The following is a 17,208-nucleotide window of genomic DNA, read 5'->3' as shown; positions in this document are numbered from 1 at the left end:
AAAACAGGAAAAACTTGTTTGACATTGGTCTTGGCAATGATTACTTGGGTATGGCACCAAAAGCACATGCAACAAAAGCAAAAATAAATATGTGGTACTAAATAAGTAAGTTTCCTGCACAGCAAAAGAAACAACAAAATGAAAAATCAGTCTATGGAATGGAAAAAAATATTTGCAAATCATATTTCAAAAATGGGTTAATATTCAAAATATATAGACTCATACAACTCACTAGCAAAATAAACCCCAACAAATCTAAAAAGTGGGCAGAAATCTAAAAAAATTCAAAAGAATTTTCAAAAGAATATATACAATAGGTAACAGGTACATGAAAAGATGCTCAATGTCATTAATCATCAAGGAAATGCAAACCAAAACCACAATGAGATATTCCCTCACAGCTGTTAGAATGACTATTATCAAGAAGTCCAGAGTTAACAAGTGTTGGTGAGGATGTGCACTGTTGGTGGGAATGTATATTTGTATAACTGCTATAGAAAACAATATGGAGGTTTCTTAAAAAATTAAAAATAAAATTTCCGTATGATTCAGCAATCTCACTTCTGAGTATATATCCAAAGGAAATGAAAACAGGTATCAGTGAGATATCTACAAGTCCATATTCTTTTTTCTTTTTTTCTTTAATGGTATTTTTTTTATAATGCTGTATTTCTTTTATTTCAAGTTTTTATTTAAATTCTAGTTAACATATAGTGTAATATTAGTTGCAGGAGTAGAATTTAGAGATTCATCACTTACATATAACACCCAGTGTTCATCACAAGAAGTGCTTTCTTTAATACCCATCACCGATTTAGCCCATCCCCCTACTCACTTCCCCTCTAGCAACCCTCAGTTTGTTATCCATAGCTAAGAGTCTATTTTATGGTTTGCTTCTCTCCCCTTTTTTTCCTTTCCCTCATATTAATCTGTTTTGTTTCTTAAATTCCACATACATACACTTCCATATTCTTGCAGCATTATTCACAATAGCTGAGATATGGAAACAAACTAAGTCAGTCAGTGGATAAATGGATAAAGAAGTGGTATATATACAATAGAATACCGTTCATGAGAAAGAAGGAAATCTTGCTATTTGTGACAAGTTGGATTAACTCTGAGGGCACTATGGTAAGTGAAATAAGTCAGAGAAAGGAAAATGCTATAGGATATCACTCATATGTGGAATCTGAAATAGGTGAACTCACAAAAACAGTATAGTGATTATTACCACAGGATGGTGGGGGTAGTGGGGAAATGTTGGTCAAAGGGTACAAACTTTTAGTTGTAAGTTGAATAAGTTCTAGGGATCTAATATATATCATGGTGACTAAATATTATATACTTGAAAGTTGCTGAGTAGATCTTAAATGTCTCACTGCAAAAAAGAAGTGGTGATTATTTGGGGTGCCTGGGTGGCTCAGTTGGTGAAGTGACTTCAGCTCAGGTCATGATCTCAGGGTTCATGGATTCAAGACCCGCATTGAGTTTGCTGCTGTCAAGCTGTCAGCGCGGAGCCCACTTCAGATCCTCTGTCCCCCTCTGTCTACCCCTCCCCCTCTTGTTTGCTCTCTCTCAAAAAAATAAACATAAAAAAAAGAAAGAGAAATAAGGAAAGAAAAAAGAAAGAAAGGAATAAAGAGAAAGAAAGAAATGGGGGGGGTGGTGTGGAGCACCTAGGTGGCTCATTAGGTTAAGCCTCTGACTCTTGGTTTCTGCTCAGGTCATGATCTCACGGTTCGTTGGTTCAAGCCCCACATTGGGGTCTGCATTGACGGTGTGGAACCTGCTCTGGATTCTCTGACTCTTCCTCTCTCTCTGCCCTTCCCTTGTTCGCATGATCTCTCTCTCTCAAAATAAATAAACTTAAAAAAAATTTTAATGGTAATTATTTTAAATGATAGTGTTAGCTAACACTCTGATGCTAATCATTTTGCAATAGATATGTATTATATCAACATATTGTACACCTTGAACTTACACAATATTATGGTATTATAATCAATTATATTAATAAAGCTGTGATTAAATAATAAAGCTGGGAGAAATTATATATACATGTATGGTATTTATTATGTTGAGGCATTTCTTTGCTATACCCACTTCTTTAAGAGTTTTTATTATAAATGGATGTTGCATTTTGTCAAATGCTTTTTCTGAACCTGTTGGGATGATTGTATGATTTTTATCCTTTATTTTGTTAATGTGGTGTTTTTCACTCATTTGTGGCTGTTGAGCTTTTTTTGCATCCATGGAGTGAATCCCACTTGATTATATTCGTAAATTTTCCAGTTTTCTTCTCATAATTGTTATCTAGTTTCATATCATTGTGGTCAGAAAAGATGCTTGATATGATTTCAGTCTTCTTAAATTTATTAAGACTTATATTATGGCCTACCATATGATCTAGAGATTGTTTCACGTGTGCTTGAGAAGATTGTGCATTGTTTCTCTAAACATTTAAAAAAAATGTTTAATGTTTATTTATTTTTGAGAGATAGAACACTAGTGGGGGAAGGGTAGAGAGAGGGAGAGACAGAATCCGAAGCAGGCTCCAGGCTCTAAGCTGTCAGCACAGAGCCCAACGCAGGGCTCTAACCCAGGAACCATGAGATCATGATCTGAGCCAAAGTCAGACGCTTAACCGACTGAGCCACCCAGGTGCCCCACATTCTGTTTCTTTGAATGGAATATTTTGTATGTCTGAAGTCCATCTGGTTTATGCTGAAATCTTTAATCCTTTTTCAGTTGACTTTTTTTGTATATGGTGTGAAACAAAGGTCCAAAATCATTGTTTTGCATGTGAATATCCAGTTTTTCCAACACCACTTATTGAAGGGACCATCCTCTCCCCATGTTATATTTATGGTGCCCTTGTGAGAGATTACTTGACCATATAGGTAAGGGTTTATTTTGGGTCTCCTCTATTCCATTGGCTTATGCACATGTTTTTGTGCCAGTAACATACTGTCTTGATGACTATAACTTTGTAATGTGTTATGAAATCAGGGAGCTTAATATCTCCTGCTTTGTTGTTCTTGCTCAAAAATGCTTTGACTATTCAGGGTTTTTTGTGACTCCAAATAAATTTTATAATAGTTATTCTCTATTTATGTAAAAAATTCCCTTGGTATTTTGATAGTTGCATTGAATCTGTAATTTCTACATACTTATAAATTTTCCTGTTTTCTTTCTGTTATTGATATATGGTTTTATTCCACTGTGATAGAGAAGATACTTGGAATAGTTTCCAATCTACAATTTATTAAGACTTGTTTTATGTCTTAGCATGTGATGTATCCTGAATAATGTTGCATATATGCTTAAGAAGAATGAGTAATCTGTTGATGTTGGGTGGAATGTTCTGTACATATGTGTTAGATTAATTTAGTCTATTTTATTGTTCAGTTCTGCATTTTTGTTTATTGGTTTTCTCTCAATTATCTATCCATTAGTGAGAGTAGGGTGTTGAAGCCTCCTATGATTATTGTATTGCTATTTCTCCCTTCAGATCTGTCAATGTTTGCTTTATATATTTAGATGTTCTAATATTAGGTACTATATATTTATAATTGTTATATCTTTTTGTTGAATTGTCCCTTTTATCATATGACATTCTTTGTCTTTTGTGAAAATTTGTGACTTAGTTTCTATTTTATTGATGTAAGTATAGCCAACCCTGCTCTCTTTTGGTTACCATGTGCATGAAATATCTTTTGCCACCCCACACTTTCAACCAACGTGTGTCCTTTTTTACAAACAGCATTTATTTGGGTCTTGCTTTTGTTTTTGTTTTTTTCAGTTTTTTCAGACATTCTATGTCTTTTGAATTTTTTTTTTTAACGTTTATTCATTTTTTGAGAGACACAGGGTGTGAGTGGGGAAGGAGCAGAGAGTGAGGGAGACACAGAATCGGAAGCAGGCTCCAGGCTCTGAACTGTCAGCACAGAGCCCGACGTGGGGCTGGAACTCACAGGCAGTGAGATCATGACCTGAGCCAAAGTTGGACACTTAACCAACTGAGCCACCCAGGTGCCCCTAAATTTTTTTTTATTCTAGAAAGAGAGTGAAAGCAGGGGAGAGGGGCAGAGGGAGAGAGAAAAAGAATCCTAAGCAGGCTCCATGCTCAGTGAGGACCCAGAGGCAGGGCTTGATCCCATGACCCTGGGATCTTGACCTGAGCTGAAATCAAGAGTCAGATGTTTGACTGAGCCAGCCAGATGCCCTGAAATATGATAATTTTACAGTAACAGACACCAAACAAATGAAGACATGCAATTTGCCCAATAAAGTATTCAAAATAATTGTTTTAGGAAGCTCAGTAAGAAGAAAATATAGAAAGACAATTCAATGAAATCAGAAAAGCAATGCACAACCAAAAAAAAATTTAACAAGGAGATAGAAATCATAAAAAAGAAAAACAGGAAATATGGAGCTGAAGAATACAATGAGTGAAAGGAAAAATGCATCAACAGCAGACTTAACCCAGCAGAAGAATGAATCTGTGAAGTCATAGACAAGTCATTTGACATTACCCAGTCAGATAGGAGCAAAGAAAAAATGAATGACAAAGTAAAGAAAATGTAATATCTGAAACCATAAAACTATTAGAAGAAAATGTAAAGAAATAGCTTTTTGACATTCATCTGAGCAATGATTTTTTGGATATGACACCAAAAACACAGACAACAAAAGCAAAAATAAATAGGCAGGACCACATCAAATTAAAAAGCTGCCTAGCAATGGAAACAATCAACAAAATGAAAAAGCAATGTATGGAATGAAAGAAAATATTTGCAAACCATATATCTGATAAGCCATTAATATCCAAAATACATAAGGATTTCTATAACTCAATAGCAAACAAAACAAAACAAACAAACAACAAACAAAAACAAATGACATGATTTGTACATGGGGAAAGGATCTGAATAGAATTTTTCTAAAAAAGATATACTAATAGCCAGCTGGTACATAAAAGGTGCTTAGCAGTGCCTGGGTGGCTCAGTTGGTTAAGCCTCTGACAGGCTCAAGTCATGATCTCACGGTCCATGAGTTCAAGACCTGTGTCAGGCTCTGTGCTGACAGCTCAGAGCCTGGAGCATGCTTCAGATTCTGAGTCTGTCTCTCTGCCCTTCCTGCAGTCGTGTGCTCTTTTTCTCTCTCTCCAAAATAAACAAACATTAAAAAATTTTTAAGGGGCGCCTGGGTGGCTCGGTCGGTTAAGCGTCCGACTTCGGCTCAGGTCATGATCTCGCGGTCCGTGAGTTCGAGCCCCGCGTCGGGCTCTGTGCTGACAGCTCAGAGTTCATGCTCTGTCTCTCTCTGTCTCAAAAATAAATAAACGTTAAAAAAAAATTAAAAAAAATTTTTTTTTAAGAGAAAGGTACTTAACATCACTAATCACTAGGGAAAATCTGAAGATCACACAATGAGATATCTCAGACCTGTGCTAAAAAGACAACAGATAAGTGTTGGTGAGGAAATAGAGAAAAAGAAAACTTTGTACATTGTTGGTTGAAATGTAAAGTGGTACAGCCACTAGGGAATACAGTATGGAGATTTCTCAAGGAATTAAAAATGGAACTAATAGGGGCGCCTGGGTGGCGCAGTCGGTTAAGCGTCCGACTTCAGCCAGGTCACGATCTCGCGGTCCGTGAGTTCGAGCCCCGCGTCAGGCTCTGGGCTGATGGCTCGGAGCCTGGAGCCTGTTTCCGATTCTGTATCTCCCTCTCTCTCTGCCCCTCCCCCGTTCATGCTCTGTCTCTCTCTGTCCCAAAAATAAATAAAAAACGTTGAAAAAAAAATTAAAAAAAAAAAAAATGGAACTAATATATGATTCAGCAGTTCCATCTCTGGGTATATATCCTAAGAAATCAAAATCAGTATCCTGAAGAGATATCTACACTACCATGTTCATTTTCTTGCAGCATTATTTACAATGGTCAAGATATGGAAACAACCTAAGTGTCCACTGATAGATGAATGGATAAAATAGATGTGAGCTCTCTTTATAGACATCTAGATAGATAGATAGGTAGGTAGGTAGGTAGATAAGTAGATAGATAGAAATACAGCAACATATAATGAGATACTATTCAGCTATGAAAATATGGATGTATCTAGAAGACTTTATGCTAACTGAAATTAACCAGACAGAGAAAAACAAACACTGTAATGATCTCACTTACATGTGAGATCTAAAAAAAAAAAAAAAAAAAGAAGTCCAATTCACAGAAGCAGAATAAAATGGTGGTTACAAAGGAGAATTGGGTTGGAGGAAAAGATAGGGATATGCTGGTCAAAGGGTATAGGCCTTCAGTGATAAGATGAATTAACTTTGGGAATCTGATGTACATCGTGGTGATTATAGTTAATCATGCTGTGTTATGTACTTGAAATTTGCTAAAAAAGTATAACTTATGTGTTCTCACTTATGTTACCTCACATAGTAACTATGTGAAGTGATGAATATGTTAATTAACCTAATTGTGGTAATCATTTCATAAAGTAAACATATGTCAAATCATCCCATTGTACACTTTAAACATATGCAATTCATTTGTTGATTATACGTCAATAAGCTGAAACTTTTGTTTTAAATAAAAGAATAAAAAACAACAAAAGAGTAATGGTGCAGAGGAGATAACATATGTGATCCTTTGCTTCTGCAGAAATGTCTTATACAACCTCACATTTGTATAAATTTTGATTGAATAAATGACTCTAGTTGAGAGTTCATATCTCAGTATTGCAAAATTTGTCACATTAAAAAATTTTTTTTAAGTTTATTTTTGAGAGAGACAGCCACAGTATGAGTGGGGGAGGGGCAGAGAGAGAAGGGGAGAGAGAGAATCCCAAGCAGGCTCCGTGCCACCAGCACAGAGCCTGACGCAAGGCTTGAACCAATGAAACAGTGAGATCATGACTTGAGCGGAAACCAAGAGTCAGACACCTAACTGACTAAGCCACCCAGGCAGCCCTAAATTTGTTAACATTTTAAATTTTGTTTTGTTTGTCACTTTAGGACACTATTTTTTTAAAAGCATTTTTTAGTGTTTATTTATTTTTTGTCTGAGAGACAGAGAGACCATGAGTGAGGGAAGGGCAGAGAGAGGGAGACACAGAATCTGAAGCAGGCTTCAGGCTCTGAGCTGTCAGCACAGGGCCCAATGCAGGGCTCGAATTCATGAACTGTGAGATCATGACCTAAACTGAACTCAGATGCTTAACCCACTGAGCCACCCATGCACCCCATTTTGGGCCACTATTGAGCAGGCCGTTGTGTTTCTGTTTTCTGGTACGTTTCACGTGACCTGCTTTCTGATTATTGAAAATTTTTGGATTTTTTTAAGGTTTATTTATTATTTTCAGAGAGAGGGTGTGGAGGGGAGGGGCAGAGAGAGAGGGGAGAGAGAGAATCCCAAGTGGGCTCTGCTCAGACCCACCAACTGTGAGATCATGACCCAAGCCGAAATCAAGAGTTGGATGCTTAACAAACTGAACCACCTAGGCACCTCCAAAATGTTAAGATCTTCTTTATATTCCTATTATTCTAAAATGTTATCCTCTGATACCCTTTCAAGACTTTACCAATTATTTATAATTTGAGTTTTCAGGGAGGAAGGGGAAGCAGGAGCATACTCCTCTTTACTGAGAATATACTACATACTCATTAGTTTTTTAATTGGGATGTTCCGGGGCACCTGGGTGGCTCAGTCGGTTAAGCGGCCGACTTCGGCTCAGGTCATGATCTCACGGTCAGTGAGTTCGAGCCCCGCGTCGGGCTCTGTGCTGACAGCTCAGAGCCTGGAGCCTGTTTCCGATTCTGTGTCTCCCTCTCTCTCTCTCTCTGACCCTCCCCCGTTCATGCTCTGTCTCTCTCTGTCTCAAAAATAAATAAACGTTAAAAAAATTTTTTTTAATTGGGATGTTCCTCTTAATTGGATTTAGTATATTTTAAAACCAGAATGGACCTTGGGATTCACTCACTGGGCACAGTTTTTATCTGTAGGAATTGGGTTGTGTGAATCCTGCTCATTGATTAACACTAACTCTAGTCTTCACTCATATCACAGGTATTGAACCCACCCTGTTTGCTCTCCATTTCTTTCCTTTCCATTTCTCCAAAACTCTCCTTTACTTCCTCTCCTTTTGTTTCTCATCTCTCCTTCTGCCATGAAGTCATTTATTTTCATTACACAAGAATAACTCAGGTTTTTTGTTTCAGGGATTTGTGATATTCAGGGATGTGTCTATCGACTTTTCTCAGGAAGAGTGGGAATGCCTGGACTCGACTCAAAGGAATTTGTACAAATATGTAATGTTGGAAAATTATAGCAACCTCGTCTCAGTTGGTAAGCATACCTTTATCCAAAAAGTCTAGAGTGCTCTAGAATATTTGCTTTCCCTGAGAAGAATTTCTCAACTCCTCTCATATATCCTATGTATTTCTTTTCCCTATTCCTAAAGAAATGGCTTGAGATTTGTAGAGTTGGGAATGTATGGCTTTGTTTTGTTTTGTTTTATTTTGTTTTTGTTTGTTTTGAGAGAGCAAGGGAGAGGGGCAGAGGGAGAGAGAGAGAATTCCAAGCAGGTTCCACACTCAGTGCAGAGCCTGATGTGGGGCTTGATCCCATGACTCTGGGATCGTGACCTGAGCCAAGACCAAGAGTCAGACACTCAACCAACTGAGCCACCCAGGCACCCCAGGAATATGTAGTTTCATTGGTCCCAAGGCCAACTCCATCTTCTCTGCTTTTTTTGTGGCCCTTCCAATAGTGGCATCACCCTTTATTTGCTGTTCACAGGACAGGATTTGAGTCCTGGGATACCTACAACAAAAATCTCCTTTCTTTTCTTGTGAGTAGGACTTTGCATTCCCAAGCCAGATGTGATTTCTTTACTGGAGCAAGGGAAGGAGCCATGGAGTGTTTTTGACAGTGAGCTGACAAGGGACCCGTACCTAGGTAAGTGATTGATGATTATGTAAGGGAAAAGGAACGCTGGATATAAACCAGCTGCTCAGTGAGGAGACCACATCTTTGAGATGTTTGGAGGAATCTCCTCCCAAAGTCCCACAACTATTAAGAAAAGTAAACTACACTATGAACTTCCAAATGCCCACACCTCCATCTTCAACCTAATACTCTCCATGCTTCTTTTCTCTCATGTTTTCTGCCTATTCCTAGTAGGTAATTCTAATGAGAAGCTTCTACTTTTATGTGAGATCTAATTCCATTAGTTCACTCTCTCTTGCCTTTGGTCTATACATGTGTCATGCCTTTAAACATTTTGGTATTCAATATATTCAGTTTTTTTAGTCATTATTTTATTCATGTATTCATTCTTTCAGCCAACACTTCCTAATATTCTGTGTTGTGGAGAATATTTTTCTAGAGCATTATAAAATATATCAGCTATTAAGAAACTTATAGCCTAGGGATTGAGAAAAATTGGTGATGGGGATTAAGGAGTACACTTGCTGTGATGAGCACTGGGTGATGTATGGAAGTGTTGAATCACTATATTATGCACCTGAAACTAATATTACATTGCATGTTAAGTAACTGGAATTTGAATAAAAACTTTTTTTAAAATCCATAAAAATTATTCAAAATGTGGAATTAATTATAATTGTGGAATTATTTGCGGTTCAAATACCACAACCAGGGAAAATGGCTAAAGACTAAATGGTGGAAAAGCCTCACAGCGTTGTAATAGTTGGAGCCCTAGGAGTGATTGCAGTCACCTTGATAGAGAGTTTTGGGTGTAAAGGTCCTGTGCTTGGAATAGGATAGTAGAGTTTGCAGACAAGAAGAGATTGAGGTGAGGGAGGATGATCAAGCATTGCATGATGCATGCAATCAGCATAAAATAGAATGGGAGTGAGGGAGAAGGTCATGAACATGGATGATTCAAGGCAGAGGGCACAGTAAGTACAAAAGTCTTGAGGCAGGAAGGCTCATTGTGTATAAGGAGCACGAAGGTGACCAGAATGTCTGGGACAGAGCAAACAAAGAGGAGAAGAGTATGAGCTGTGATCAGAGATGTGTATGTTGGAAAGAGTCAGTTTATGATGACATTGTAAATTATGATTGAACTTTTTCTGAGTGAAGTGGAAATAAGTAAAAGATTTTAAGCAGAGCTGTGATATAATTAGATTTTTATTTTTCAAAAATACTATTTTTTCCTATTTACAGAAGAGGAAACTGAGACACAGAGACTTGAAGTAACTTGTCCAAGGTCAACAACTAGTAAGTGTTGGAGATAAGGTTTAAACCCAAGCTGTACATGCTTCTTAGCTCATAAGCTACATTGCCTCTCCAAGTCAAATCAAAGAAGTTTAGATATAGTGGACATGTTTTCATCTGAATTGCTGATGAACAGATAGAAGTTAACTTTCAAAATCAATTTTTAAAATGAGTTTTTACATCCCATAAATAGATAACTATAGCACACATATTACATGCATTTATATTATATACACACACAAACTCACACACATATATACAAATTCATCATGGATTTCCTCTAAAACACTATATCATATGCCTTCCTTTCTTAATAAACTTTTAGATATATTATAATATTAATATATAATAATAGAGATATACTTGCATAATGAGGTTGTCTTCCAGATTCTTCCAATTTTAATTTCTAATTGAAACTTCCATTCTTCTATACTTTCTTTTGTAAATAGATTTTTCCCATATTTTTATGATTGATTAAAAAATTTTTTTAATGTTTTATTTATTTTTGAGAGAGAGAGAGAGACAGAGAGAGAGAGTACGAGTGGGGAAGGGGCAGAGAGAGAGAGACACAGAATCCAAAACAGGCTCCAGGCTCTAAGCTGTCAGCACAGAGCCCGACATGGGGCCTGAGCTCGTGAACCACGAGATCATGACCTGAGCTGAAGTCAGATGTTTAACTGAGCCACCCAGGTGCCCAGTATGATCGATTTTTTTAAAGTAGACATTTTTTTTGAGAGAGAGAGAGAGAGAGAGAAAGAGAGAGCGTAGGTGAGCAGGAGAGGGGCAGAGGGAGAGGGAGAGAGAGAGTCTTAAGCAGATTGCACGCTCAACACGGAGCTCAATGTGGGGCTCAATCTCACAACCACGACAAAATCAGGAGTCAAACACTCAGCTGACTGAGTCACCTAGGTGCCCCTAAAAGTAGACGATTTTTAAAGCTTTTTCCAGCAATGTATACAATGCATATGTTCAATTTTATTACATCATCTTGAGGAATGTGTATCTTTTTAAAAATAAATTATTCTGTTTCTTTTAGTCTTGGAATCAAGAACAATATCTTGCCCATTTTTTTTTTTCAAAACAAGAATATTTTTAACAGTGAATGTCAAATTGTCCTATAATGTTTTACATTCAGGATTTATCTAAGCACAACCCCAATATTGAATTCACATTAAGCAATTTTGTCTGATTTGATACTTGGGGTTGTGTACTTCTTAAAAAAATTTTTTTAATGTTTATTCATTTTTGAGAGAGAGAGAGAGACAGAGCAGAGCATGAACAGAGAAAGACACACAGAATCCAAAGCAGGCTCCAGGCTCCAAGCTGTCAGCACAGAGCCTGACATGGGGCTCGAACTCACAAACCATGAGATCATGACCTGAGCCGAAGTTGGGCGTTTAACCGACTGAACCACCCAGGCACCCCAGGGTTGTGTACTTCTTAATTCATCATATCAGGAGGCAAAGTCAAGGTGATTGGAGATGACTGCCAGAACTTTCCATTGGAAAGGTACATTTCCCCCCTTATAAATACTAAATAATTAGTGCAGTAATACTTGAAGACTGTATAACTATCCTCTAGAAATCTTTCACCCAAAATGTTTGGTATTCATTCTTATTCAAAACAGTTATTACATTGAGCTTAGAAAAGTTCTAATTTTATCGCTTTCTTTCTGCATTTATTGGTTGGCCTTGCTTTATTAAAAAGAGATTTTTCTTTCCACTTTTGTTTGAGAAACACTACAGATTCATTGCTTCTTTTAAAAAAATCAATATCTTATAACCCATTGTAATCATTCTTTTTTGATATTAAACTATCATTCATATTTGGCCATTGAAAGCCCCTTACAGCTAGCTTCTGCATCCTTTTTTTTTCATGAGTGCATGAATCTTTAATGACCTTCTTGTTTCCTGGAACAAAAATATGTTCCAGTCTCATCTTGTATTATTCTTGCTCCCGACTTGGAATTAGCCAGCTCATTAAAAGTCTTAGTTTCTTTGGGCGCCTGGGTGGCTCAGTCAGTTGAGCGTCCGACTTCAGCTCAGGTCATGATCTCGCAGTCTGTGAGTGTGAGTTCGAGCCCCGCGTCGGGCTCTGTGCTGACAGATCAGAGCCTGGAGCCTGTTTCAGATTCTGTGTCTCCCTCTCTCTCTGCCCCTCCCCTGCTCATGTTCTGTCTCTCTGTCAAAGATAAATAAACATTAAAAAAAATTTTTTTAAAAAGTCTTAGTTTCTTGTAATAGGGAATGGTGTTGATTGACCAATATGAGTGTGTAGTGTGCTTATTACTACTGGATTGCCATTGCTTTTATATCCATTAAATGGAAAGAGACAGGAACCTATCTCTCTCTCTTTATTTTCTCTATTTATTTTCTCTTTATTTAATCTTTATTTTTGAGAGAGAGAGACAGAGTGTGAGCTGGGAGGGGCAAAGGAGTGGGAGACACAGAATCCGAAACAGGCTCTGGGCTCTGAGCTGTCAGCACAGAGCCCAACACGGGGCTCAAGCTCACGAACCACAAGATCATGACCTGAGCCGAAGTCAGACGCTTAACTAACTGAGCCACCCAGGTGCCCCAGGAAACTATCTTTCATAATTGAATACTAATAACTCTAATTGAAGTCCAAAGGTGAGATTCTGTCTCACTTTTCTGCATTTCAGTTTTGTAACTTTTTCTTGAACAGTGAAAAAACCCTATTTCCTCCAACATGAGTATAGTTACTCAAGTCTTCTGTCCCAAGACTTGGGACTCTGTCCCAATACTACAGAACGGTTTCAAAATTAGAATATCATATAACTACTGACAGGAAAACCTACCTGAAGCCATATTCATGATTTATTACACTTTGTTTCTTTTCCTGTTTTCCCTTAGAATATGTTACACTAAGGATTTCTAATCAGAGTACAGTTTGAAAAATTGCTAGATTAATTCTTTTTTGTGCATTTTCAGCTTAATATGCAGTTTATTTTAATTGTTGAGTTTAGGGTTTTTTTTTTTTTAATTTATACTTGGAATATATAAAACATTTACATGCTTCAAAAGTCAATATAAAAATATACTTAGGGGCGCATGGGTGGCTCAGTTGGTTAAGCATCTGACTCTTGATTTCGGCTCATGTCGTGATCTCACAGTTTATGAATTTGAGCCCGCATCAGGCTCCATGCTGACAGTGTGGAGCCTGCTTGGGATTCTCTTCCCCTCTCTCTCTGCTCTTTTTCCTCTCTCTCTGCCTCTCATTCATTGCCCCTCTCAATCTAGGTAAAAAGTTTTTGGGGGGTGAGGGTGGGGGTTAGGGTAGTCTGATTAATCCTTTCTGCATTTATTTTTTCAGAAATAAAGCACATTCACATTTATATTCTTAATTCTCCTTCCTGCTTTTACATGGGATATTACTCTCTCTGCACTCTTTTTTACTGTCCTGGTTTTCTTTCAATAATTGTTAACAAGTTGTGAAAATAATTCCATATAGACAGTGGCAAAAAAAAAAAAGACATATAAAACTGACTTATCTTTATTGGTGTTATGTGTTTATTTTTGCCATAACTCATTAATTATTAGAAATAATAGTTCCAGTAGTTAGTAGAGTTTCCATGCAGATAGTCACAAAATTTGCAAATATTTTCAGTTTTGTTTTTTGTTTTCCTATGCTTGTAACTGATACTCCTTTCTAGTCTCATCACTATTCCTACATCTTCCAGAAAGTGTTCAATGGAAGTAGTACATATTTTTTTCATGATTTTTATGGGCATGACTTCTTTTTCCTTTTTTTTTTTAAGTTTTGGAATAATTTTATATATACCAAAAAGTTGCAAAAATAGTATATTCCTCACCTAATATCAATTTCTACTACATTTGTGTTATATATTTGAATTTACCCCTCCCATTTTTTTTATTCCCCCACCATAGTATATCTTGTATAAATGTCATGATTTATCCTTTCTCTGTTTTGTTTAATGTGAGCATCTATGCACATATCTTTATATATCCTCTTTCTTACATAAATGGTAGCAGCATACCCTAGATACAGTTTACTCCACCTTGTTCTTTAACTTAAAAAAGTGATGAAGATCATTCAATAGGAATATAGAGATACTTCTTATTTCTTTATACAATTACATAGGACTCTACTGTGTGCATACACTACAGTGAGTTCAAGTAGTATCAAGTTGGTGGATATTTGGATTGGTTATAGTCAGTTGCTCTTACAAATAGTTCTGTGGTGGATAACTTTCTGCATAAATCTCTTCAGATTCTTAACTAAAATTATATTTGGGTTCCTAGAACTGGGATTGCTCAAACGATAAATACTTATATAATTTTTGCTAGAAACTGGCAAATATCCTCCTATGATATTTGCTACACTGAATGTGTGAGAGAAGTTACTTACCTATTAAATAACCTAGACTAGGTTATCAGACTTTTGGGTTTTTGCCGAAGTATACTTTGAACTTATTCCAAACTTTAACAATCATTGACTTAATCTTTTTCTGATCCCTTTCCCCCATGCCTTCCTCTACCACTTTTCAATTTCTATACTTTATCTCTCAAATTGTGCCACCATATAAGAACTATAATTTATATTTACATTTATAGATTAATGTCAATGTAATTCTGCCTTTTCTAAGTTTTGTGTCTATCCCCACCACCACCAAAAAAAGTGAATGTCTTATTTGTGTTTTCTTTCAGAATATAAATCTAGGTGTGAGAGCAAGAAATTATCTCTGAAAAAGGATAACTATAAAATAAATTCATCTCAATGGGTTATAACGGAAGGATTTACTAAGCATGGACTTAAACAAGGATCTCAGGAAAAACATTTTGGCCAAGTCTCGTGTACCTCTGAAGACATGTCCCCTTTCATTCAGCATACATCTCTCTCTCTACATCAAACATTTAATACCAAAGAGAAATCTTATGAATGCAAAAAATATAAGAATGCCTATGAACAGGACTCAAAACTTACTACACATCAAGAAAGTCATACAGCCAAGAAATTTTATGACTATAAGGAATATGGGAGGGCCCTTGGTAGAACTTCAAAACTTAGTTCACATCATACAGTGCATATTGGTGTGAGATCCTATGAATGTGAGGAATGTATGAAGTCTTTGAATAGTGGCCCACACTTAATACAACGTCAGATAATTTTTACTAAGGAGAAATCTAATGAATTTAAAGAAAGTGGGAAGACCTTTACTAATGCTTCACAGTTTTTTCTACATCATAGCATTCATACAAGTGAGGAACCCTTTCAATGTAAGTACTGTGTTAGACAATTTAATAATGGTACAGCCTTTATTCGCCATCAGAGAATTCACACTGGTGAAAAACCCTATGAGTGTAATGAATGTGGAAAGGCTTTTAGTACAAGTTCAATATTTAGAGTACATCAAAGGATTCACACAGGTGAGAAACCCAATGAATGTAAAGAATGTGGAAAAGCCTTTCGTCATTCCTCATACCTTACTCAACACCAAAGAATTCATACTGGTGAGAAACCTTATAAATGTAAGTATTGTGTTAGGGCATTTAGTAATGTTTCGGCCTTTATTCGGCATCAGAGGATTCATACCGGTGAGAAACCCTACAAATGTAAGGAATGTGGAAGAGCTTTTAGTACTGGCTCAATACTTACAGCACATCAGAGAATTCACTCAGGTGAGAAACCATATTTATGTAAGGAATGTGGAAAAGCCTTTCGTCAGTCTTCAGATCTTACTCAACATCAGAGGATTCATACTGGTGAGAAACCCTACAAATGTAAGGAATGTGGAAGGGCCTTTCGTCGTTCATCAGAACTTTCTCGACACAAGTTAATTCATGCTGATGAGAAACTATATGAATGTAAAGAATGTGGAAAGATCTTGAGTAGAGACTCAATACTTACACAACATCAGAAAATTCACACAGGTGAGAAAGCCTGGGAATGTAATGAATGTGGGAAAGTTTTTACGTGTGCAACATACCTGGCCCGGCATCAGCGAATCCATACTGGTGATAAACCATATACTTGTAACAAATGTGGGAAAGCTTTTCTTCGTTCTTCAGACCTTATTCTGCATCAAAGGATTCATACTGGTGAGAAACCCTATGAGTGTAAGAAATGTGGGAAGGCTTTTGCAAGAGGTTCAAATCTTAATCGCCATCAAAAAGTTCATAATAGTAAGAAATAGTATAAAGGAAGCTTTGTATTTAAGCATATCTTTTAGGTAACATGGCATGGAAGATAAACCCTAGAAACATAATAGGAGAAATCCTAAGAATTTATTGGTGAGAAAATGTAGAAATATAATTGATATGAGAATGACTTATGTGTTTCACAGTTTAACTACCATAAGAATAAAATGAATATTGGAACAACAACTCATCAACAACTCATTCCTTTCTAAGTTTTAAAAACTTTGTTGTTTATTTTAATTTTTTTAAATGTTTGTTTATTTTTGATAGAGAGGGACAGAGACAGAACATGAGCAGGGGAGGGGCAAGAGAGAGAGAGGGACACAGAATCCGAAGCAGGCTCCAGGCTCTGAGCTGTCAGCACAGCTTGATGTGGGGCTTAAACCTATGAACTATGAGATCATGAAATGCGCTGAAGTTGGACACTTAACCAACTGAGCCACCCAGGTGCCCCAATTTTTAAAACTTTCTAATCTTGAGTGGAGAAGGTAAAAAATCTTTTTTGTTGTATTTTTTCATATTTTAAAATACGTTAAATCAACTTTGTTTTTTATATAGCTATAATTTGTTTGGTTTATGCATAGATAAAATACTATATTATTATAAGTTGTACATTAAAAATTTGAATTTATTTTGTTCTCACCAAAATTCTTTTTTTTTAATTTTTAAAATGTTTATTTATTTTTGAGAGAGAGAGATAGAGTGTGAGTGGGGGAGGGGCAGAGAGAGACAGAGAGAGATGGAATCTGAAGCAGGCTCCAGGCTCTGAGCTGTCA

General features: G+C 36.7%; 1 protein-coding gene across 1 annotated transcript in view; it reads left to right on the top strand.

Annotated features, from left to right (window-relative positions):
- Positions 1-16,464, top strand: part of LOC109251436 (zinc finger protein 383) — a 51,606-nt gene extending 35,142 nt beyond the window's left edge. Inside the window, 4 exon segments of the mRNA XM_019423063.2 lie at positions 8,231-8,357; positions 8,871-8,969; positions 10,203-10,256; positions 14,942-16,464. Coding sequence (XP_019278608.2) covers positions 8,231-8,357; positions 8,871-8,969; positions 10,203-10,256; positions 14,942-16,464 — 1,803 coding nt within the window.
- The last annotated feature ends 744 nt before the right edge of the window (positions 16,465-17,208 follow it).

The sequence above is a fragment of the Panthera pardus genome, unplaced genomic scaffold (assembly GCF_024362965.1).
Source record: "Panthera pardus isolate Hobbes unplaced genomic scaffold, ASM2436296v1 HiC_scaffold_18, whole genome shotgun sequence".
NCBI classification, from domain to species: Eukaryota; Metazoa; Chordata; class Mammalia; order Carnivora; family Felidae; genus Panthera; species Panthera pardus.
The sequence above is the reverse complement of the archived record's forward strand: the minus strand, read 5'-3'. Positions and strand labels throughout refer to the sequence as shown.